Below are 26,671 nucleotides of genomic sequence, written 5' to 3' on the forward strand. Positions count from 1 at the left end.
CCCAACTAGTTCTAGCCCCCTCCCGGACGACTAAAACGGTAGATTACGGGTCATACTTGCCGTCCCCGGTCAACTTCTAACCTATAACTCCCAAAAGCACACAAAGATCGACATACTCTCACCCAACTCTCAACCTCCCGGTTATCGAATTAATATGTTTCAAACACCTTATCTATTGCAAATATCCTCTCCCGATTCAAAGTGCAAATTAGGAATGTATAGAATGTGGCCAACAAACCATACAAGAATTAAAACAAGGGTTTGAAAAGATAATGTGCAAAGGAAAAAACAAGATTTATATTGAGCACAAATAATCAATCCATTACAATAATCATCTAGCCTAATCCCCAAATCAAGGGGGGATTTTAGCCTATCATGCTTACAATCAAAATACCTAAATCAAAGAAATTCATAAATGAAAGAGAGAGTAAGAGGTGACAAATCCTATTAATGGACTTTCTTCAATCTTCTATGCTCTTCAAAATGGGTTGTTGGAGATAGTAATGGAGGCTAGGGTTTTAGTGTGGAGGATTTGGGGAAGATGGAAATGGGTGAGTATGAGGTTGGGGAAGATGAAAGATGTGAGGAATGGGGGAAAATGAGGTTTTTGGGCTCAAAATCACGTCTGGGGCCCACTTGGGGGAAGCCCCGCCCTTTTCCCGCGGTCACGGCCCGCGTCCGCGGCCTTCAAACGTGGGGGATGCTCAGGGGACCCGCGGCCGCGGGTGGTGACCGCGGGTGACTCCTGGAGTCGGGGACAGCTGAACCGCGGTCCCACCCCGCGGACGCGGGTGGTGACCGCGGGGTACTGGGCGTTTTGCGCAGTCTGCTCGTTTTGCTCCGTTCTCCCTCGTCCGGACTCGGATTTGGTCGCCGTTTGCGCTCACGGATTCCTCTCGAGACGTACTTCAATCTCATATCTTCAAAATCCTCCAATTAATCCTTGAGTTTTCCTGAAATTACTCCAAAACTACACCAAGACATCAAATCTTCATAAAACTAAATATTCGGGCACAAACAAGCATTCACAAGCAAAACATGAAGGGAAATGACAATAAAACATGTGGAATTGAGGTACGAAAACCATGTTTGTCAACCCCCCAAACTTAAAGTGTTGTTTGTCCCCAAACGACGAAGAGAAGAGAAATAAAAGTAAACAAACATGTGAGCATGAATTGGTGTCATTTCAAGGGCTTCAACAATTTTAAAAATCTTTCAAAAGTGTATCACAAGCAGAAATGCATTCCAAGAAGTCACAAGTGATAGTGAGTTCAATATTATAGCATCCAAGCTTGAATTCTCACAAGGTGGATGTTTCAGTGGTACACTCAACTCTCAAGTGTTTAGAATGGACGTGTTTGCACTCAAATTGAAACAATGCATGCAATCTACCATAAGCTTGCCATTTGTCCTAACTCTCTATGCTTCAATGTGTTACAAACAATGATCAAAAAGGACTTTCATACGGTTGTAATGAGGGCTCTTTGGTGAGGTGGGGTGTTTTTAGGCAAATGACTCATATCCCATAATCTAACAATCACAATGAACAAGTCAAATTCACCATTTATCTTATCAATCAAAAACCAAGATCCCCACATTTCTTCTTTTCACCCTTAGTGATACTTATCATGATTATGATTCAAAAGGTAAATCACTCCCCTTTATGCTCTTTATTCAATTTTTATTTTCCTTCTTTTATTTTTCTTTTCTTTTGGAGCTCATAGGGGACTAGTGATTTCCACTCAATCAAAGTTAGACAACTAATTTCAATCATTTTCCATACATTTTCATCAAAGTAACCACTAACAATCTAAGTTCTACCCATCCTTGGTTAATTCAAAGAAAGGCTATAAGGCACAAAAATGGGTAAACTAGGATCATATGAGAATTTGGACAAGATTTGGGTTACGTGGTTAGCAAAGATGGCCTTCAATCATCTCAACATCCATAACACATCTACTTTCATTTTTTTAGAGAGGACTTATGGCAAGTTCTAGAGATTAACGAGCATGTTCAATTGATTTACACTCAAGAATGAAATGAGATTGTGATAATATGACAATCAATGGCTCAAATCTTACAAGCTCATTATCAAGTTCTTGGAGGCAAAACATTTAACTCACTTGTCACAAGTTCAAACTTTTCATGCATAATCCACAAGTGATACACACAATTTTTCCAAGAAATAATTCATATCATAAGCCCAATGACATTCAATCAACATCACAAAGTTTGATACAATTATCCCAAGCAAAGCAAAAATAAAAATATCAACCCAACTAACTCTCAAGCTTTCATTTATTCAACAATAACAAAAACATGACAACAAAACAAAAACAAACAAAAACAAGTAAAGCAAAAGATAGATGAGACAACTAATCAATGGATTAATATGATGATTAAGATGATTTAGGGACTAGACATCAATGGATTAGTAATGGACCTCAAATTAGCTCAACATTAGTCATGATATTACCTGTTATCTAGAGTGATCTCCCAACTAGTTCTAGCCCCCTCCCGGACGACTAAAACGGTAGATTACATGTCATAGTTACCGTCCCCGGTTAACTTCTAACCTATAACTCCCAAAAGCACAACAAAGATCGATAAACTCTCACCCAACTCTCAACCTCCCGGTTTATTGAGTCGATATGTTTCAAACACCTAATCTATTGCAATTATCCTCTCCCGATTCAAATTACAAATTAGAAATGCATAAAGAGTGGCCAACACTTCATACAAGGAATAAAACTAGGGCTTGAAAAGATAATGTGCAAAGGAAAAAACAAGATTTATATTGAGCACAAATAATCAATCCATTACAATAATCATCTAGCCTAATCCCCAAATCAAGGGGGGATTTTAGCCTATCATGCTTACAATCAAAATACCTAAATCAAAGAAATTCATAAATGAAAGAGAGAGTAAGAGGTGACAAATCCTATTAATGGACTTTCTTCAATCTTCTATGCTCTTCAAAATGGGTTGTTGGAGATAGTAATGGAGGCTAGGGTTTTAGTGTGGAGGATTTTGGGAAGATGGAAATGGGTGAGTATGAGGTTGGGGAAGATGAAAGATGTGAGGAATGGGGGGAAAATGAGGTTTTTGGGCTCAAAATCACGTCTGGGGCCCACTTGGGGGAAGCCCCGCCCTTTTCCCGCGGTCACGGCCCGCGTCCGCGGCCTTCAAACGTGGGGATGCTCAGGGGACCCGTGGTCCCGCCCCGCGACCGCGGGTGACTCCTGGAGTCGGGGACAGCTGAACCGCGGTCCCACCCCGCGGCCGCGGGTGGTGACCGCGGGGTACTGGGCGTTTTGCGCAGTCTGCTCGTTTTGCTCCGTTCTCCCTCGTCCGGACTCGGATTTGGTCGTCGTTTGCGCTCACGAATTCCTCTCAAGACGTACTTCAATCTCATATCTTCAAAATCCTCCAATTAATCCTTGAGTTTTCCTGAAATTACTCCAAAACTACACCAAGACATCAAATCTTCATAAAACTAAATATTCGGGCACAAACAAGCATTCACAAGCAAAACATGAAGGGAAATGACAATAAAACATGTGGAATTGAGGTACGAAAACCATGTTTGTCATATATTCGTCAATATTTATAAAAATGCATTGTCAATTTGAAATTTAATTTATTCATATAAATGATTAGGAGTGTAAATTAGGGTATGAGATATATCCGATCCAACCCAATACCTAATTATTTCGAGATTCGGGTCGAGATCGGATTTAGGGTGTATAATACATCATGTATCGAGTATACGATTTAACCGAAGTACATTTTTAGTAATTATTATTTTTATTTATTTTAACTTTTGACAGCTTATATTAATTAACTTCTTACGAATCCTTAAGTAGTATCACTCAACCTTATTATTGCACATGAACTTAATCAATTTTTAGGGTTTAGCGCAATAAACCTTTTGAGCTCTAAGGGGATGTTATCATCCTATACCGAATACGGTTAGGTTACCTAATACAGATTATAAAATGTCATATATAAATTGCTATCACCCAAGATACAAGGTACTCATGTTAATATGTAATTAACTCTCACTCATAGGTAAATCAAAGTTAGGGGTGAGAATCGGGTCAGGTTCGGGTACCCTACCCAAAAAAATCGGGTATCTGAACCCGAAAAATGGCATTATTGTACTGGTATTGGTACCAATTTGATAATCAGGTACCCTAACACCCGAGTTGGGTATTCGGGTACCCTAAATTACCCGAATTATTTCAATTTTCAAATGATTTCTAATTTATAAATTTGGAAAAATTGGAGATGAATTTCAAAGAACTACTCAGCTGATTGGTCGATTGATTACTGAATTATTGATGCAACACAAATTTACAAAACCACATTTGAAGTAGTGAAATTGGTATTGAAACTACAAATATTCGTAAATGTATCCAAAAATGGTGTTGATGTATGAAGGTGTGAGGTTGTTGGGAGAGGCTGAGTTGCAGTTGCAGGAGAGCATTGTGTGGGTACAGGAGCTTAAGGAAATTTGAATTTTTCTGTACACTTCGCAAGGTCACAGTACAGAAAGAGATAGCTGAATAGTGAATACTATAGGGTTTAAACAATCTAATTAATTAATTAATTAATTTAATATATAATATAAAAATATAATAATAATCGGGTATTCGGGTATACCTGATACCCGATCGGCTAATATCTAATACCCGATTTTTAGAATACCTTAGTACCGATACCGACCCGATACATGAATTATTCAGGTATTGGGTATCCAGTACCCGATAGGATTCGGGTCGGTATCGATATTACCCGATACCCGATTCTGATTTTTCCACCCTTAATCAAAGTGATACCCAAATTTATATATACAACTGCAAACTTATTAGGATTTAGGTTCCGTTAAGTCACCTAGATCTTGATTCTTGACTTAGGCCAAATAGAAGAATGCATCTCACTGTAATCCCATCAATACGTTTACACATGCTAGTATAGACAAATAGCTAAGACATACTACTTTCATATGTACTGCAGCCTAAACCAACAACTCAATCATCCTAGAATTGTCTCGACTATGTTCAATTTTATATCTCATAGGTTATTCCAATTATATGGTCTTCTGTGATATACAACACATCATATAATCTACTTATATAGAGATAATTAGACACACATATGTAATTATGGACAATTCAGTTAGGAGATAAGATATAATGAACTTATGAATTATTGTATACAAGTATAAAAAGTCTTTTCTTTCAGTATATAAAACTAGCAACTTGATCGTCTTCAAAAGGATAGATATCTCGACCACTTCATCATCTTGAATAAATTGATATTTGTTCAAGTTGATCACCTCAACACCCACCGGAGAGAAGGCGTTCGATTCTTTAGAAAATGACGAAAAGGTGCTGGAGAGGAATTTGGAATCCCCGACGACGATGCTTGATTTTGTTGGTCCTGTCAACCAATTTCCACAATCACTTTCCCATTTTTTGAAACAAAAAAAGTTGAAGAATGATATAAAAGTATAGTGAAAAAGAATAGAAGATGAAAAGAAAAATGTAGTATAAAATTAACGAGGATGAATGAAGCATTTATAGGAGAAAATTGAAAAAAATAAAATAAAATCAAGAGTGACATTGAGAATGAGCCAACGACTCTTTTCATAATTTTAAAAAGTGTTGTTTAACCATTATTCATAATTTTTTTATTGGGTCGTGCAACGCAAGCACCTTTTTTCTCTCTTTTGCCGCGCGTTGGCGAACGTCCCATCCCGAGCCCACCTGGTAGCGCTATGCGGTTCACTGGAGTCGGGTTTGCGCCCGCTCCACGAGCCTATGTGCCAATGCTCTAACCCATCAAAACTGATTTGTTTATTAATTAGTAATACTCCCTCCGTCCCATTATTAATGGCACGTTTTCCTTTTTGGGTTGTCCCGTTATTGATGGCACGTTTCCTTTTTTAGAAAAAATAAGGGAGTGTTTAATGTTAATGAAATCCCTAATTAAAAGCCTAATTAAATGCTCTAACCCTCATTCCCTTTTACACTCTCTCTCTCCTCCGTCGCCCTCTCTCCTCCGCTGCCCTCTCTCTCTCTCCTCTGCTACCCTCCTGGCCGAACTCCTCCACCTCATTTTCCAGCACCTCCCCACCTCAACCGACGTCCTCCGCTTCCGCTCCATTCTCGCCACCTGGCGCGCCGCCGTCCCTCCTCCGCCCTCCTCTGTCGCGCGCTTCCCCGTCCTCCCCAATTCCGGGATCTCCGACACCAGCTGGGGCTTCTACCTCTCCAAACGCACAATCTATTCCCTCCAATCGCCGCTCCCCGATAAATCCTCATGGGTCATCAAAATATCTCGTCTCCACTCTCCCCTTTAATCTTCAGAAATTAGGGCTCCGGATCTGCGCCGCCTCCCCTTGTATCTGCAGAAATTAGAGCTCCGGATCTGAGCCGCTCCTGCTGTTCTCCATTGTTGATTCTTTGATTTTTCTTCCTTGAAAGATTTTTCTTTTTCGAAATATTAGTTTGAATCAATTGGACTGTTGATTTTCTGATTTTTCTTGTGTGAATCCACTGTTATTTGAAATGTCTGTAGATGGATTTGGGGTGGAAGGAGACGATGAGGGTGAAGGGAAGGTGGCGGCGCCGCCGGCCTCGCCGGTGATGAGAGCGCCGGCGGCGGCAGCAGCATGAATAAATTTTCTTTTGTTAACCATAATTAAAACTAATTAATTATAACATTAAAGATGTGGACCATCCAACTTACCTCCTAATATAACTATTCTTAATACCCGTGCCGAAAAGAAACGTGCCATTATTAACGGGACGGAGGGAGTAATTTATTAGATACACTTTTGTAAATTTTTTGCGTGAATGAAATTAAAAATTTAAGTGTATGTGTACCAAAATAAAAATATTATATTTATTGTGGACAAATTAAAATGAAAAAAAGACCATCTTTTTTGTAAGCGAACAAATATTATATTTATTGTAGACAAATTAAAATGAAAAAAAAAGATCATATTTTTTGTAAGCAAACAATGTATTAATTATTTGTATTTTGTGAATTATTTTTGTTGGTTGATTTATAGCACTCCCTCCGTTCACCAGTTAAAGTCATACTAGTCCTTAAATTTTGGGTTAATTGCATGAAAATACACGAACTTTAGTCGTAATTTCATTTTGCACATGACTTTTGAAACTTACATTTTAAATCATGAACTTTACATTCGTTCCAAATTTTCCTTAAAATTGAGCTCCGGCACCGGAGAGACTGATGTGGCGCCTATGTGGCAGCTGGGCATGTGCCATTTAAATAGCCAGAAGTTTGCAGACATAGAAACGACGTCGTTTTGTAAAATGACGCCATTTAAACAGCCAGAAGTTTTTCTCTTCTCAAACCGCAACCTCCTCTACCCCACAATTGCTGGAAATGGCTCACGCCGCCTTGACATCATTACAACGAGCTCTGAAAAAATCAGAAGTCGTCGCCGGCCGCGGCGGCAGCAAAGAGGCTGGATTTTAATGCTAAGATTGTTGTTGCTGCTTCAATTACTGATTTTAATGCTAAGATCGTCCAAAAATCAACCGGAAACCACTACAACATCAGCGCCAGAGCTTGGAATCAGAATGACGATACTCCTCTCACTCCCAAAATTCAGAGCAGTTGTCTATTCCTTCTAATTTCTGGCAAGGTTTCACGCAGCCAATCCCCCATTTTCTCCTCTAATTTCCGGAATCAAAATCGGCGATACTTCTCTTCGAAATTAAAATCACACGCCCACACTAATACGACGCACAGTTCACTCCGTGGATTCCCCTTTTATCCTCCTTTGACGGCGGAGAGCGCCGCTGCTAATGGCTGAGATTGAGGGAGCTAGGGTTTTCGATTTGGGGATTGATAAACGCGGTATTAAAACGACGTCGTTTTGTGCCACATCGTTTGAATTAATGACGCGTACAAGAAAAAAAATGTTGATTTTTAAAAAATGCCAATATAAAAAAAATAAAAAAAGTAAAAGAAATCTCCTAATCAAAGATTAGTAAAAGTAATCTAGTATCTTAATCACTACTTATTTATTTAATCCATAACACATTTTTCAACTTTCTTAGTTTTCGTGCTGACACTCAAATGGGACTTTAATTGGTGGATGGAGGGAGTGTGATTTAACTTCTCAAACCCCGAATTGCAGATGAATAAATACCACATTATTGGATGGGTGTAAATAGGACCGTAAACAAATCAAGCTGCTCGTGAATTATTTGGAGCTCGATTCGAAAAAAGCTTGTTCAAATTCGTTTAGAGAAGTTCGACAAACTTGAGCTTGGTAGTATTCAACTCGTTATCTCGTGAACACGTTCGTTAAGTGATTCAGGTTGAAAAATATAAATTATTAGTAGATACAACTTATATTTATCTATAAAAATTAGTAAGAATTGTATTAAAACTCCAATTATCTCCGCTTGTTATAAGAAAATAATTAATATATTTATTATTTTAAATGAAATAATTTATTTTTAAAAGAAAATAATCAATATTTTGAATATAACTATAAATTTAAAAAGTTCGTATAGACTTGATTAAGTTCGTGAGCCTCAAAATATTCGATAAACAAAGTTCAGGATTCAACTCAATACTAGATAAATCAAATTTAAATACACCAATATTCGATTCGGCTTGGTTTGAGGCGTAAAAGGCGGAATATAGAAGTGTTCGAGATATAACCAACCAATCTAATATTCCAAATAAAATGAAACATCAAATTGCCGTACAACAATAAAAAAAACAAAACAATTACTTTCTTTAATTATTTTGCTAATGAAATTAGAAACGTTGTATCCAACCAAATAGGTAAAGTATTTTACTTGAAACAATGTTTTATTTGTCTTAAAATTTCGTAATATCCAAAAACAAACCGTTAAAGATCTATTTGATTACTAATTGTGCGAATAAGGTTTTCTCTCTTTTTTGAAATCATGTCCGAATAAGATTTTTCTCATTAATAGCAATAATTAGTTTTTTATTTTAAAAATAATAGTATATTGAACTAGAACAAATTTAACTTTTGAATCAAAACAACTACCAAGTTATATAACATTTCATTCAAATTTCAAAATCTAAATGAAATATTATTCGAAAAATACGATCTCCTTATATAGCTAAATAAAAACACGATCTTTTATTCGAAAAATACTAAAACTAAACCTTTTCACGATTGGGCCCCGGTATGAGATGATCCTTTTTCTTAATAAAATTAAAACACAATCAAACAAAAATGAGAAATGAAATGTGATTAGGAGAGTTGGGCACCCTTTTCAAATTTTCACACACACACACACACACATATATATATATATATATTCCCTACAAATGAAAAAACATATCCGTTCCACGAATCTTGACACGTTTGATTTTAGCATGGGAATTAAGGAATTGTAAATTAGTGTTTTAAATATGTAGTTAATAACGTATAAAAATGATAAAGTAAGAGAGAATGAAATAAAAGTGATAAAGTATGAGAGAAAAGATAATAGTAATTATTACCTTATTTGAAAATGTGTCAAAATTTATGAGACGATCCAAAAAAGAAACCGTGCTAAAATTCATGGAACAAAGGAAATACTCCCTCCGTCCCTAAAATAACTTCCTCTTTTTCCATTTTGGGACGTCCCCCAAATAACTTCTTCTTTCTTTCTTTCCATTTTTGGAAACCTACCCCACCACTAATAATACTTTATTTATTCTTACTTTTCACTTTTCACCACTCCCAATACTAATTATAACACTTTTCACAACTTCCAATAATAATTATATCACTTTTTCTCCACTATCAATACACTTTACAACTTTTTATTAAAACTCGTGCCGTCTCCAAAGAGGAAGCCATTTTACGGACGGAGGGAGTATATATATACACACACTTATATATACGTGCAAACAACTGACAAGGAGAGAGAAGGAGAGAGAGAAAATCGGACATATAAATTGTAGAGATAGAGAGAGATCAGTAGTGCGCAGCTCGTCTTTCATAATTTTCTCTTTTCCCCCTTTTATAATTAGTTTTCTACTAACACAGAGAGAGATGGAGGGTGGGGCTCCGGCGGCGGCGGACACCGTCATGTCGGAAGCAGAGCCGCAGCAGCAGCCGCAACCTCCGATGGATCACATACCGTCGACGTTCAGCCACGGCGGCCGATTCATCCAATACAATATATTCGGCAACATCTTCGAGGTCACTGCCAAATACAAACCCCCAATCATGCCTATCGGGAAAGGGGCATACGGCATCGTTTGGTACCTGAACGCTCGCTCCCCACTTCCACACAATTAAAATTTATGTTTGTCTGATTTATTAATTACTTTTTTTTTTCTTTCTGAATAAAGCTCTGCTTTGAATGCCGAGACGAATGAGCACGTGGCCTTGAAGAAGATAGCGAATGCGTTTGACAATAAAATTGATGCGAAGAGGACTCTGCGAGAGATCAAGCTTCTTCGGCACATGGATCATGAAAATGTTAGTAATTTAATGTTATTTTTTAGTTTGAGTAAATGAGTGTTAAGTAACCTTGAAAGTTCTGGTAAAAAAAAGTAACCTTGAAAGTTCTTCTTCAGTGAATTTCTGGATTCCATCTTGACTTCTTTTTAGAGTATTATGAAACTAGATAGATTGTTTGGTGGAGTAATGTTAATCTCGTGAAATTGATGAAATTAAATAGTTCGGCCAAGAATACACTGTGATTCTAAGAAACAGACGTGTTTGGCATTATTTGATTATTTTTTATCATGTTTGTGTACATAGGTGTAATCATTAGAAGTGTTGCCCTTTTTATTTTGAAATTCATTATATGTTTTTTACCAGTTGTTTCCTTATATTAGAGCTTGAAAAGCTGGGGCAACCGGTTTGTTGGACTAATAGATTGCTCTAGGTGAAGTTATTCGATTTGAGAAATTTTGGAAATGTGTGGTGCTTTTAGCTGCTGAATAGAAACAAATCCTGTTATAAAATTTCTGTCATGTTTAAATGAATTACTGACTTCGTGCGTTAATACTCGTATATGATATACAAATTTGATTTAGTATGAGATTCGGATATAACTCAATGAGTTAGTTAGAGATAAAAAGTTATCAAGATCACTTTTTCTAGAGCAGCCACTTTTTAGGAGAGTATCCTTTTATTCAAAGAGGAATAAAATTTTAGTAGTTTTGCGCTATCCCACTTTAGATGGAGCTCAATATGTTGTCACCATGTGAAATGAGCTAGCTGGCCTTTGGTTTCTTTGGTATCACCTTTTTTGGTTATAGAAAGATAAATTCAGTGTGAATACCTGGTCTAAAGTTTTACTTGTGCGAGGAGCCTGAAACTGATGGCTGATTAAATTGAGACGAACTGGTCTAATAGGGTTGGTCCATTTGAGATTATTTAAGAATAATGATTCTTAAATTTTAGGTGAAAGCTTTGGTACAGATTCCAGTAGGGTTTTCCATTCTAGATGGAGTTAAAATTGATTTTGTCATGCTCACATGTGTTGTTAGGAATCGACTAATTATATTCATGTTTTGACTTAGCATAATCTAGAATCTTAACCTTATTTTCCATTTCCATTTCTGTTCTTTTTTTTTTTGGACCTTTTTCTTGTGAAATTGATGAGGTTTATGTCATGATTCCGTCCCACATCGGTTAAGTATGGGCTGATTGGTGTGGTTTATAACACCTTAGGCACCCTCTCCTTGATAGCCTGGCTTTTGAGGATGAGTTCTACCTAGGGTGTTGTAACAGTTTAGTACTCTATTTAGCCCCTTATTATACAAAATTACAAATGTTCATGACTAATGACACGATGTCAAATAAAAGAAATAAGGAAGGAAATATTGAAAACATTGACGATAGACCAGCATATCTGGAATGTATTATGTAGTCTTACAAATACGATGCACATAGAGCAAAGTTGGTTTGAATAACAGTGCTGAGCCTGCAACATACTCATAGCACGACTAATTTGCTTCACACAATTTTTAGTGAGGCAATTTTAGTCTTCTTGAGATTTGGCACTGACTAGAACACTATCGTCCATATAATCATATTATCCAACATCGAGGAGTGATCCTAGAGATTTAAGGAGGGTACGAATAAGTTTATGGGCAATCTAATTAAATGCAAATCTTATCTGCCGCAGGTGGTTGCCATCAGAGATATAATTCCACCGCCTCAAAGAGAGGTATTTAATGATGTTTATATTGCATATGAACTTATGGACACTGATCTCCACCAAATCATCCGTTCTAATCAAGCTTTGTCAGAGGAGCATTGCCAGGTTACATTTCAAATTTTACCTTGATTTATTGTGCATATGATTACAATTGTCGCTTATTCAGTCATTATTTTGCAGAGTCATGAAAATGTTTTCTGGTTCATCTTGAAATTAAAGAACTTTATGTGGCTCAAATTTGACTCAACGAATTAAAATAATTTTCCTCAGGGAACTCTAGTGTATTTTGGTTGGAAAGTGATAACATGGAAATTTTTATCTTTTGAACCTGAATCACCGAAAACCACAAATTACAGATATAAAGTCATTAGATGCATCATTTTGAAACATTTACCAAGAAAGCATAATATTAATTGAATATATACCTTTTCAAGATTTTATTCATCTTGCATAAATGTAAAACTGGAAAACAAAAAAGGGAGAAAATGAAAGAAAAGGTAAGTAACACTTACATCTACTCATCTTTATTCATTGTATATAACTATATATTGTATACGATCTAGTCCGTGCATTTTTTAGCATCTGAGTCAGCATGATTAAATGGGTCTCTTGTATGGTCGGTTGGGTATTTATTTAAGTGTTTTATGCATGAAGTGCCAATAATCATATATTCCGGCTTTGTTTGACATGCTGTTGCTTTGTTGGAAGTTGTTTTTTTTATTATCCACCATTTTAACCTTCTTTTTTTTCCCCTTTTCACTGCCAAAAGTTATAGTCACTTTTCTTTGTTCACGTTACACTTATTTCGTAAACTAACTTTTACGTGGTTGTACAGTATTTCTTGTATCAGATTCTTCGAGGATTGAAGTATATACATTCAGCAAATGTTCTCCATAGGGATTTAAAGCCTAGCAATCTTCTTCTTAATGCAAATTGTGACCTAAAAATTTGTGACTTTGGACTGGCACGGGTCACATCTGAAAGTGACTTCATGACGGAGTATGTGGTTACAAGGTGGTATCGGGCACCAGAGCTATTGTTAAATTCATCTGACTACACTACAGCTATTGATGTATGGTCGGTTGGGTGCATTTTCATGGAATTGATGGATCGGAAACCGTTGTTTCCGGGTAGAGATCATGTACACCAGTTGCGTCTTTTGATGGAGGTATCTACTTTATTTTGATGCCAATTCTTTTCTGTTGAGTCTAGAGGAATTATAATTATCGTCTTCATGTTTATTGCATTGCTCAGGTTAGTATGACTATTGTCTACCTCGACGGCTTATTTATAAACCATTAATGACTATATTCCCTAATTTACAGAGAGGGCTTTGGTAACCCTAGACTCAAATAGATGACAAATGTTTATGCACAAATAGATTAATCTGGATGTGAAATAAACAAATGGAATAATATTTTTTATTAAATAATCAATTTTACATTATTTAAGAAGACAAATCACAAGCATAAAAAACTTGATGCAGTGATCAAAAACATATTTCCTCCATCATGTGCTGTTTGAAGGTATCTTTGTAGGCTTATCGTTGAAAATACTTGGTTTAAATGTGGCATAAGAAAGATTAGTTTGTGAACTAATCAGAGCTTTTTAGGTAAAGGACAATTTAATAACACCCTTACTAGAAAACAGGAATATGTCTGTGTGGAAATGTTTGAGTGAGTTTTGTGCTTCAATCTACGTCACCCATAAGCACCACTTTTTGCTCCATCGATGTTTACATGTGCTACTATGACAAGTGTCAGCAAGGGTTTCTTTTTCTTGCAGCTGATTGGCACGCCATCTGAAGCTGAGCTAGGATTGCTGAATGAAAATGCGAAAAGATACATTAGGCAGCTCCCCCCTTATCGCCGGCAATCATTTACAGACAAGTTTCCTCATGTGCACCCCCTTGCCATTGATCTCGTCGAGAAGATGCTGACTTTTGATCCTAGACAAAGGATTACAGGTATGGCGCTTCTGCCCGCCCTCTCACTATTGACATCAGAACTATTCTTATCTTCGGTTATGTCATGCTTTTACAGTGGCTACAACCCTGTATGACATTAGAGTTCAATTGTTTTTGGGTAACTGTTGGTGTCAAAAACATTAAGCATGAATGCTCGTGCCATGGCAAGGGTCCACTATACAGATTTCCATTTTTATATCGAACTTATTGCTTGCAATGAACATCTTAAGCTTGTCAAATAACTAGTTTTTCCATGTTTGCTTACTCAAACTTCTGTGCCAATATGTGGATTTATTATTCTCATCTATTTTTATCGTGTTGTGAGTATATCAGTTGAAGGTGCATTGGAGCATCCGTACCTTAACTCGCTCCACGACATCAGTGACGAACCTGTTTGTGTGACTCCCTTCAACTTTGACTTCGAACAACATGCGTTGACGGAGGAGCAGATGAAGGAGCTCATCTACCGGGAGGCTCTTGCTTACAATCCTGAATATCATCAGCCCATGTGAAAAAAGAAAATCGTATGCGAACAAATTGTTTGTGGAATTGTTGAGTAGTGTGATGCCGTGTTGTATGTGATATTGGATCAGTTTCTTGTATATAACAGTCCATCTTAGAAAGTTGGGCAAAAAATCTTGAATTAGATGTTGATATTTATCTAGACTGCCCTGTGAAAGGGCCGCGGCCGGCGCTAGGGTTTGGGGTCTGTTGTGGTGGTGGTGGTGGTGGTGGTGTTACGGCTAAGGAACAAAATGACATGTGTTAATGGTTGCCTTGTATCTTTCGTTCATCTCAACATTTTCTAACTATTTGAATCTTTGGATTTATTTTTTTATTGTTTTTCTATGTGATTTGTGGGTTTTTGTACATAAGGGAGTTGAATGTGAGCACAATCCTGGCTTATACCAGTCTTTTTTCTAAAATAAAGATGATATATTATTGTGATCTGTTCAGTTTTACCTGTAAAGTCGAAGATTAGTCAATTGGGTGCTCATCAATATTTTCAATTGTATCTCACTATTTAAGTGAGTTGCTAGTGCAAATTATAATTGTGTTTCATTATTTTTTATGTAAAGATGATACTCCATCCCTTCATAAATATCTTTATAAAGGAATGGCATTGAGTTTTCAAAAAAGTAACTTGTGTATTTTGTGAGAGGAGATTAAAAAATGGTGAGTCTATAAATGACAATGTGTATAAATATATGAGAATTATAAGGATGATAGTCAGTAAAATTATTTCCAAAATAAAATAGGAAAATGTTTCGTAGATGGACAAAACTGAAAAATTTAAAAAATGTTTCGTAATGAAGAGAGTATTTATTTATAAGAAACATATATATTTCATATAAGGCACGAGCCTTTACAAAGAAGTTGAGTGTATTGTGAGTGAAGAAATAGTCTCACTTAGTATTAATAATGATAATTAATTGCATTGTAAATGAAGAAATGGACTCACAATGTGAAAAGTTTTCAAAAATAAAAATAGATTAATTTTTATGAACGTCCCAAAATGATAAAATTTGTAGACGAATAGACGGATGGAGTAATAAATAATTATCAAGAGTTTGCGATCGCGTAAAAAAATGTTGAAAAGTTGTCACCTGCAAGAACTATCCGTGACAATGTATTTGGGTGATAAATTAGAAAAATTAATGGACTTAATGAAAAACTGTTGTTTAATATTACACTAGCATTTGCATCCCGTGCAATGTACGAAAAATATTTTTTTTTTAATTTATAAATTTATATAAAATTGATATCAACTCAATAACATATTTATAAAGATAATAAAAAATAATTAAAAAAATAGATTTATTTAAAAAGATGAGAGAGGAGAGAGATTTTTTTTACAATTTAATCTTTAAATAAATATAAATTTTATATTTAAAATAAAATATTTACATAAAAAAATATCAAATTAAAACTCTTTAATTTGATATACATATTAAATATATTATAATTAAGTGAATTCCATAATTTTGGAAAGAAATAAAAAGTTAAACAAAAAGAAAATAAACCCTTTCATAGATTATAGAATTGTAAATAAACCTTTCGTGAGTTAGTGGGCTTAAATACTTTAATTAGATATGTGAGAATGTGAGTGAGAGATAGTGATGTTAGAAATCCTTGACATCATCTAATGATACGCAGCGGAAAAACAATCAAGGATAAAGATCTAGATTTATAATAGTATTCATGTGTAGAGAAAAACACACAACAGTTGTAATAACTTACTTGTTGTGCGGTAGAACGATCGTGACGTTTCCTGCAATTGAATCCACTACTAGAGGTATCCACGTGTATGCAGATCCGATGCAGGAACAATTCCAAGTGCAAGTTTCAATCACAGAAAGCTAGGAAATCCTGATTGAATACTATATTGCTCTGTGTGTTTTCTCTCTTGTGTTCTCACGTGTCAGACAAAAGAAATATATTCTTATTCTTATAAGAATGACAGCCGCCTATTAACCCTAGATTAATAGGGCCGGGCCTTTTCTTTTGTCTACAATTAATTAGTCCAATAGTCCAACTAATAACTAATTAATTAGGTTATTAGAATATATCATATATATCCTAATCTAGTCCATTAAGATATCTTTCAATCTCCCACTTGGACTAGTATTAGATTAAACACCAAGCACTATCTTTGCACCCTTGAGCGAATCAACAATACACATAAAGTGTGACCCAATAGGCCTCCATTATCGTCGATAATCAAATTAAAGTCTACACAAAACTCCTAGACTGCGTTGTGTAGCGAACCCGATATATGAAGAACGTTTACGTGGATTATGTAAACAAACCTTTATATGAAGTTTATGTAATATCCTTTCATTCACGAACCACTCGATTGAGCCTATGATCTGCCATGTGTCTATCAAAATAGCTCAATCACTTTATCTCATCTTTATTATATGACCCATTCGATCATATTCAATTACTTCTAATTGAATATATCTTTGCATTGGCCAATGACTAACGGTCAAATAATATAGAGAATTTGAAGTGTTCTCTCGAAATTCAAATCAAGGAATGAATCCTATTCTTGGCTCAACTACCATTTCCATTTGCCTCATGATGTACCCAACACAAGCCGTATCTACCCCTTAGATGGAGTGCAAGCATTGTACTTGGTCAAAGCACACCACTCAACAAACAAAATGAGTATTGACCTCAAGTTAAAGGACTATTACATACTCCATACACTATTAAATCATAGACACTAGAACAAATGATTTAATAGCCGGGTATACCAATACTCTCCAAAGTATCCATGTGTCCATCACGAGAATCCAATATCTCGTAGTTGTGAGATCAACTACATTCTCTAAGAATATGATGCAAACCACATGCTAACCTATTACGTGTCATCAATATCCCATTCTTGATAACCATTGGTTAGGGCACTTTTAGAATTACACTTATATCATTAATGTCTCACATCATTAATAACAGTGATAATTCAAGGGAACATGTAAAAGAATAAAGTCAAACAATAAAACAAATTATTCCATTAAATGCACAAGCCCATGAAATCAAATAACATATATATAATGTGATCAAGTAAGGATGTCTCATTACAAATTGTTTCTAAGACATTCAAACAAAAACTCCCACTAAATCAAAGCCAACTTCCAACATGTCTAACACCCAAGCTCTCAAAGTGTTTGTTGTGTTTTGCTATACACAACGGCTTGGTGAAAGGATCAGCTAGATTATCATCAGTGGGTACTCTTTCTAATTTCACATCGCCTCTCTCTATTATTTCTCTGATCAGATGATATCTCCAGGGAATGTGCTTGTTTCTATTCGTGGGTCTTGGTTCCTTTGCTTGCGCAACCGCACCAGTATTGTCACAATACAATGGTATTGCACTATTGGTACTTGGAACGACACCCAGTTCTTTCACGAACTCTAACAGAGCAACAGCCTCCTTGGCAGCTTCAGATGCAGCAATATACTCGGCTTCGGTGGTGGAATCGGCAGTAGTGCTTTGTTTGGAACTATTCCAACTAACTGCTCCACCATTGAGGATGAAGACATAGCCAGACTGTGACTTATAGTCATCATGGTCTGTTTGGAAGCTAGCATCAGTATACCCAGTAACTGATAACTCTGGCTATCCACCATAGACTAAGAAGTATTCTTTAGTCCTTCTAAGGTACTTTAGAATAGTCTTGAAAGTTCTCCAATGTTCCTCACCGGGATTTTGCTGAAATCTGCCTGTCATGCTAAGCGCATAAGCCACATCTGGCCTAGTAGATGTCATGGCATACATTATCGATCCTATAGCAGAAGCATATGGGATCCTTTTCATGTATTCAATCTCTTGGTCACTAGAAGGGCAACCCTTCTTAGACAAGATAATACCATGTCCCATAGGAAGAAATCCTTTCTTGGAATTTTCCATTGAGAAACGCCTTAGCAATTTGTCTATGTAAGTGGACTGTGATAATCCCAACAATCTATTAGGTCTATCCCGATAGATCTTTATCCCAAGGATATAGGAAGCATCACCCAAGTCCTTCATCATGAAGGAACTAGACATCCAATCTTTCACGGATTGCATCATGGAACGATCACTACCCATAATCAAAATGTCATCAACATATATGATAAGGTAGACAATGTTTCCATTCTCGCGTTTACTATAAACACATGGATCCTCTTTGCTTCTGACAAAATCAAACGATTTGATAGCTCTGTCAAAGCAAATGTTCCAACTCCTAGAAGCTTGCTTAAGTCCATAAATGGACTTCTTTAGCCTGCATACCGCATTCGGCCTTTCTTTGGATACAAAACCTTCAGGTTGAGTCATATAGACTTCCTCTTCAAGTTCTCCATTGAGAAACGCGGTTTTGACATCCATTTGCCAAATGTCAAAGTTATAGTATGCAGCTATAGCAAGTAAAATCCTAATGGACTTGATCTTTGCGACTGGTGAAAAGGTTTCGTCATAATCAATGCCCTCGCGTTGACTATAACCCTTTGCCACCAACCTAGCCTTGTAGGTTCGTACTATGCCATCTGCATCTCTCTTCTTTTAAAGATCCATTTGCAGCCTATGGGATATTTCCCATCTGGCAAATCAACTAGTTCCCAGACTAGATTGAAGTACATCGAGTCCATTTCAGAAATTAAGGCTTCAAGCCACTTCTCCGAGTCGGTGCCCGACACCGCTTCGGTATAGGTCTTAGGTTCATCATCATCCAGATCAACTTCATCATCTTGGTTCTCAACCAATAGATTAAGTCTTTCAGGTGCTCGACGATTCCTACGAGGCCTATGGAGTTGTTCTTGCGTTTGCTCAGGTTGTACATTCTGATCGTGAGGAGGTTCCTCTGTGTTGAACGTTTCAACAGTTTCGGAATTTTCAGGGATTTCCTCAAGATTTTCTTGAGGTGGTGGTGATGCAACTATTGTATCATCATGTCTTTGATGCATCTCATTGTCTTGAGGTGTCTCTCTAAGAGATATTCCTCTTCCCAATAGATCATTAACGACTCCCATTGAATTCTTGTCCACACCATTAGACAAGTTTTCATCCTCTATGTTATTTTGTGGTTCTTGAATTTCTTCAAGTTCTATCGTATTGTGACCTTGTTCTTTAGAGACATAAATGTCTTCTAGGAACGTCACATTCCGGGAAACGATCACCTTGTGATAACCGGGAACGTAGAAATAATACCCTCTTGTTTCCTTAGGATATCCCACAAGATAACATTTCTCACTTTTAGATTCCAATTTATCAGTCATCATCTTTTTAACATACGCAGGACAACCCCAGGTCCGTATATGTTTAAGAATCGCCTTTTGGCCACACCATAACTCATATGGTGTTTTCTCGACTGATTTCGAAGGAACTCTATTCAGAATATAAACAGGGGTCTGTAGAGCATTGCCCCAAAGGAATAAAGGGAGACTTGCAAAACTCATCATGGATCGAACCATATCTAATAAAGTTCGATTTCTCCTTTCGGATACCCCATTCAATTGAGGCGTTCCCGGAGGTGTCCAGTCCGACCGAATTCCATGTGATTTTAAGTAATCAAGAAATTCATGGCTTAAGTATTCCCTTCCTCGATCTGATCGAAGTGTCTTGATACTTTTCCCAAGTTGCTTCTCGACTTCTAACTTAAACTCCTTAAATTTTTCAAAGGCCTCAGATTTGTGTTTCATGAGATACACGTATCCATACCTCGAAAAATCATCAGTAAAAGTTATGAAGTACGAATATCCACCTCTTGCTTGTGTAGGGAATGGTCCACACACATCGGTGTGAATCAGTTCTAGCAAGTCTTTGGCTCGTAACCCCTTCCCAAAAAGTGGTTTCTTAGTCATCTTTCCTTTGAGACAAGATTCACAAGCACCGTATGACTCAAAGTCAAATGATGTGAGATAGTCTAACTTTCTCATTCTTGCTATCCTGTTCTCATTGATATGACCAAGTCTACAATGCCAAAGATAAGTAGTATTATTCGTATTACTCAGCCTAGGTCGTTTGTTTTGTATATTGAGAACACTTCTTTCACATTCAAGATAATATAAACCATTCAAAAGCGAGGCACTTCCATAAAACAATCCATTGAATGAAAATGAGCCTCTACCGTTTCCAAAATGGAAGGAAAAACCTTCAATGTCTAACATCGGAATGGAAATAATATTCTTAGAAATGGAAGGAACAAAATAACAATTATTTAAAACTAGTCTATTTCCCGAAGGAAGATCTAATCTATAAGTCCCCACGCATTCGGCAGCAACTCTTGCTCCATTTCCCACGCGTAGATCGACTTCTCCAGGCCTCACTTTCCTGACTTCACTTAGACCGTGCACATTATTACAAATGTGTGAGCCACAAGCTGTATCTAATACCCAGGATTGTGAATTGTTAATAGACATGTTTATCTCAATAACAAACATACCTGAGCTCATACCCGATGCACCTTGTGCCTTGTATTTCGGGCAGTCAACTTGCTTGTTTGTTTCCATCAAACATTTCAGTGACAAATTCGACATATTATCTGATCAATAAATAAAGAAAAGCAAATTAGAAAGAGTAAACTATGATCACATTGTATCACCAATCAAACAATGGGCTATCGTATTGATTAGCTCCCACTAATTTTTGACATATTTTACGCCCCCAACGTAAAATACGGATTTATATGTTATATAAATCTTAGTGGTCCGAGATCTAAGTCAATATTATGCAGCCTCTGCTTGGGCTGATGACTGCAATAATATTACTTAGTAGGCCTCTAAGCCAATTGCAACAACAATTTTGCAACTCTCGGTTGATTAATCTAATTAATCTGCGTCCTTAAATCACTTTGGTCGAGTTTCACGCCACAAATGATCAAGCAAGTCAACCCCATCACACGGTGTCAACCTATGAATGAGCCTTGGCCTTGTAGACTAGAGCAAACACTTGGGTGTAAATACTCTTGATCGAAAAGGATGGGTTGCTCAGACAATTATGATGGACGACGCGTTTTGTGCTTACACAAAGACTTATATTTAATGGGGATTTAGCATGTGATACTAATTGCTTATATTTAATATCCAATATTAAATAGCAACACAATTACTGGGTGCCGCCTACCCAGGCATAAAATGCGGACCACACATATTGGGCGCCACCTACCCAAACATAGCAAAGCGGACTACATATATTGGGCGCCGCCTACCCAAGAACAAAAACGGTCTCTTACTACTATAGTAAAATAATAAGCATAAAATCAAATAGCATGCTTATCACGTAAAAGCACAAAATCTCTACGAATAAAATCATTAATCAAATTAATATTTTATTCTCTAATTAAATATGGGTTAATCAATTTATATTAATTCTAAATTAATATAAATTTATTTCTATTATTATTAATTCAAAATTAATAATAATAAACAAAATTTATTAATCTAATTAATAAAATAATTCTGAAATTGGGATTCAATTATTAATTCAAAATTAAGAAAATAATTTTTTTTTTTTTAAAACAGTTTCAGCCCAAAGGGCCATTTATTTTTAAAAACTGCAGGCCCAGACCCTAAAGACCGCAGCCCAGCAGCCCCAGGCCCAGACCAAGGCCCAAAACAGAATTAGGGTCTGCTGCTGCAACAGCAGCCGCCTCCCTCGATTCCCGTCAGTCCACCATGCTCGGTGCCGCGCCGGAGGAGTGGCTGTGACGTCCGGCTAAGGCACGCCTTCGCCGGTCATCTCCACCTCCAGCCGTCGACGAACAGGCGTCCAGGAGCAGTGGCAAAGGTCTCCTCGCCGCCGCCCCTCTAAGGGTCCGACTGTGCGAGTTCTCCACCGGCAGTCTCACCGCGACGGCGTCCAAAACCACGTCGGCGGGACTGTTACCGGAAGCCAGACGAGCGTGGACTAGGAGCCACGGCGCGACGTGACGCAAACGGCAGCAGGTGGTCGGGCGCAGCACATCGGCGAGCCCCGAGCCACTTGTCGCCGCCTCGTCCATCGAGTGGTCGGCCTGGGTACCTTTGCATCCCTGCCGCCCAGCGGCGGTTACAAATTTCCGGTGAAGAATCGAATCAATTCGTGCCCAACAAGTAAACCAATTTCAGAAAATAGCTTTGATTATTTTGTTACAAAAACAGTTCGAACAAAACAACCCAAATTTGAAATTTCAATTCTAAAATAAAATTTCGAAACCTTATTTCAAAAATCAAAATTCGATTAACCCATAATTAATTAGAACATAATATCAATTATAAATCGAGCCCCGGGCTCTGATACCACTGTTAGAAATCCTTGACATCATCTAATGATACGCAGCGGAAAAACAATCAAGGATAAAGATCTAGATTTATAATAGTATTCATGTGTAGAGAAAAACACACAACAGTTGTAATAACTTACTTGTTGTGCGGTAGAACGATCGTGACGTTTCCTGCAATTGAATCCACTACTAGAGGTATCCACGTGTATGCAGATCCGATGCAGGAACAATTCCAAGTGCAAGTTTCAATCACAGAAAGCTAGGAAATCCTGATTGAATACTATATTGCTCTGTGTGTTTTCTCTCTTGTGTTCTCACGTGTCAGACAAAAGAAATATATTCTTATTCTTATAAGAATGACAGCCGCCTATTAACCCTAGATTAATAGGGCCGGGCCTTTTCTTTTGTCTACAATTAATTAGTCCAATAGTCCAACTAATAACTAATTAATTAGGTTATTAGAATATATCATATATATCCTAATCTAGTCCATTAAGATATCTTTCAGTTGTGAATGGATCATTTAAATTCTAACCTTCATATTAAATATATTTTCAAAATTGCCATTGAAATCAATTTGGAATTGAGAACTTCCTTTTTAATATAGTATAGATTACATACATGTATTGTAATATGCAATTAATTTATCGGTGTTAGCATTAATAATATGAATTTATGAATACATGCTGTAAAAAAGCTTACAATTTTATACACACTAACTACACTAGCATTGATAATTGTAGATAGGGCTCATACTAAGTTTTGTTTTTCGAATACAACTTTTCACTTCCCAGAATGAATATCATCGTTCCTAATCAAAATAGTAAGAGCTTCCTTTGGAAAGCTTTCCTATGTGCATTGGCAGAGCCACAATTTTGTGGATACAAGATACCTTTAGTGATTGTATATACAAATAAGCTAGAGCAGGTTGTTGCTGGTTGGCTTCAATCTGCTCTTTCTACTGCGTGCTATCCGATCCAATTTATCCTTGCTCGAACCTCAGATTGCATATATTTTAATTAGGTGTTTCACTGATTGCTCTTTTATCATTCATCTTAGTCTCACCTGACTTTTCAATGCCCTTCTTACCTGAGATCAAACGTCGGATCATCACAAATTATTCGAGAACAGTAGCAAGTTCATGTATAGTAATAACAAATCTTCAAAGAACTTAAGCAGCCAATGAAAGCTCTAGTTTTTCATTGAGACAATCAATCATAGTTCATACATACCAAATGGCAGCAAAAAGCTGCTTGAATCTTGATGGCAACTGCAATGTTTTTTTACAAGAAGACAAATAATCTTCATACACATCAAAAAACACAAGATTCTTTTGACCTTCACCATAGTTAGGATATGCATAATACCTGAAAAGCATAATCATCCACAGTTTTGTTGCATTGAGTAGATAGTTACTAGCAACACCGTTCCATTGCCTGTAAGTCGACCTCAAATGAGAAGACACTTCCAACATGTATAACCAATATTTACTTTTACTCACGATAACTTGTATTTTTAATTATTTGGTCAAGTAATTATTATCGTAAGAAAAAGTAACTTTTGATATGTAGAATGGTAATGTTTCACAAAAGCAAAAATATATGAAAAAAAAAAGAAAAAAAATGTGACGCCCCGAGACGAAGTGCAGAGTGATCGCCGGTGCAAAGAGGCATGGATAAAAAGTGGCTCTGATTAACAATTCCAAACGGAGGGGCGCAACGCAAGGATAAACCGGAACACACCCGAACGGGAGAGATTCTGAGAATATGCAGGTATGAGACTGTATATTCGAGGAGAGCTTAAATGATTTGATAGATGCTACTCATATCAACAAGTAGGGATGTCAATGCAGCCCGAAACCCGTGGGCTGACCCGAATAACCCGACAAAATTAGAGGGTTAGGGTTGGAAAATCGCAACACGAAAAAACCTCCAGCCCGATTAGCCCGCACCCGACTAACCCGGAACCCGATAAGGCTAGCCCGAAAACCCGATGGGCTGGCCCGGTGGGCTGATGGAATTGTGACTGATGCATTCAGTTACAACTTCTGCTATGTTTGGATCTATGGTATTTGCTTAAATATAAATATGTAGCCTCATTAAAAAAAGTGAAATTAATTAGTTAGAATATATATGTGTGTGTGTGCAATCTCATTAAAAAAAGTGAAATTAATTACGGATTTTTTGTAGAAATTGATTATTAGTATTTCATTAGTTAGAAATTAATTATTAGTATCTCATTTTAAAGTGATACCAATTTTTTTTTTTTCTGTCAATGAGACGTGCATGGCAAATCCACTAATTATTCAGTAATAATCCAGATTGATTCTAGTGCATTGATACATGTTAAATTTTACTATCTCATTTTAATATAATTTTTTTTATGTAATCTTGAATATCTTTTATTTTTGCATTTCATGCTTTGCTATATAATTTATATCTTTAATATCTATGTATATTTTATACATTATACATTAGATCATTAGGAATAATAAAATACAAATGATAATTTTATTTTTACGCCTTTAACCTGATTAGCCCGATGGGCTAGCCCGAAACCCGAAAGTTTAGGGTTAGGATTGAAGATTTACAACCCGAAAAAATCTCCAACCCGATTAGCCCGCACCCGACTAACCCGGAACCCGATAGGGCTAGCCCGAAAACCCGGTGGGCTGGCCCGATTGACATCCCTATCAACAAGGTGCATTTTCTTTTCTGGTGCTCAACTCCAAGGTTAAGCGTGTTTGGCTTGGAGCAATTCCAAGATGGGTGACTCCCTAGGAAGTTTCTCGGGGAGCGTGCGAGTGAGGACAAAACATGCTAGAAAAGGCTTGTGTTGGTCTGTGGGGATAGCCGTCAAGTCTGGAGCCGGGCTGTTACAAAAAAATATCCCCTTCGTCTACAATATCGTTTGCACTTTTGCCATTTTGGTTCATCCACATTATCATTTTCAATTTCATTTATAGCAGTAGGGTCCACAAACTCCACTCACAATAATGGTGGGACTCAAACTCCACCCACACCAATACTCACTAAGACTATCTCCACCGGTGACACTCATGGGAGTGTCACCATATAAGACAAAGCATGAAAACTAAATAAATTAAATAGAAATTGGGGTCAATTGCATGACACTGGGCGGCTCACCGCCCTTGAGGCAAGGGAGTGTCAATGCCACGTGGCACCCTTTCATTGAGTGCCACTTAATTATATATATAATTTTTAAATATTAATTTTTAATAGTTATTTGTAATATAAAAAAATTAAAAATTCTGAAAAAACTTAAATATTAATTAAGTATGTAATTTGCATCTATCGTACTTGTAATTTAAATTTTCTATATGTATTTGTAATTTACTTTATGTATTTTTAATTTTATTTAACTCTTGTAATTTTTGCTGTACAATCAAGTAAATTTTAAATTTTATTATTATTTTTTATTTTTTTCACTATTTTTTTTGAATTTTGAAAATATATTTAAAAATTATTGTGACTAATATAAGAATAAAAATAAAACAAAAAAAATAAATATTTAGGTCATGTGAGTGTCACTAATGGGAGTAGATTTAAGATAAAGGTTGGGTTGTGTATGTGGAAGAGAGAGAAATGAATATTTTAATTGAAGATTGGGTTGAGAGAAAGTCACTGATGGGGATAGTCTAATATTCACCATTTTCTTGAAATTTGTGACGTCCACAAAGTGAAAACGATATCGTGGACGAATGGAGTAAATAAGATGCTGAAAAAAAAAGTAAAATAAAA

General features: G+C 36.6%; 1 protein-coding gene across 1 annotated transcript; it reads left to right on the top strand.

Annotated features, from left to right (window-relative positions):
• The first annotated feature begins 9,931 nt into the window (after positions 1–9,931).
• Positions 9,932–15,001, top strand: LOC131002713 (mitogen-activated protein kinase homolog MMK1). Its single transcript, XM_057929184.1, has 6 exons — positions 9,932–10,284; positions 10,375–10,504; positions 12,165–12,302; positions 13,033–13,365; positions 13,983–14,163; positions 14,497–15,001. Exons 1-6 carry the CDS (start codon positions 10,073–10,075, stop codon positions 14,673–14,675), a joined length of 1,173 nt encoding a protein of 390 aa, XP_057785167.1. The 5' UTR covers positions 9,932–10,072; the 3' UTR covers positions 14,676–15,001.
• The last annotated feature ends 11,670 nt before the right edge of the window (positions 15,002–26,671 follow it).

Source organism: Salvia miltiorrhiza, unplaced genomic scaffold, assembly GCF_028751815.1.
Source record: "Salvia miltiorrhiza cultivar Shanhuang (shh) unplaced genomic scaffold, IMPLAD_Smil_shh fragScaff_scaffold_173, whole genome shotgun sequence".
NCBI classification, from domain to species: Eukaryota; Viridiplantae; Streptophyta; class Magnoliopsida; order Lamiales; family Lamiaceae; genus Salvia; species Salvia miltiorrhiza.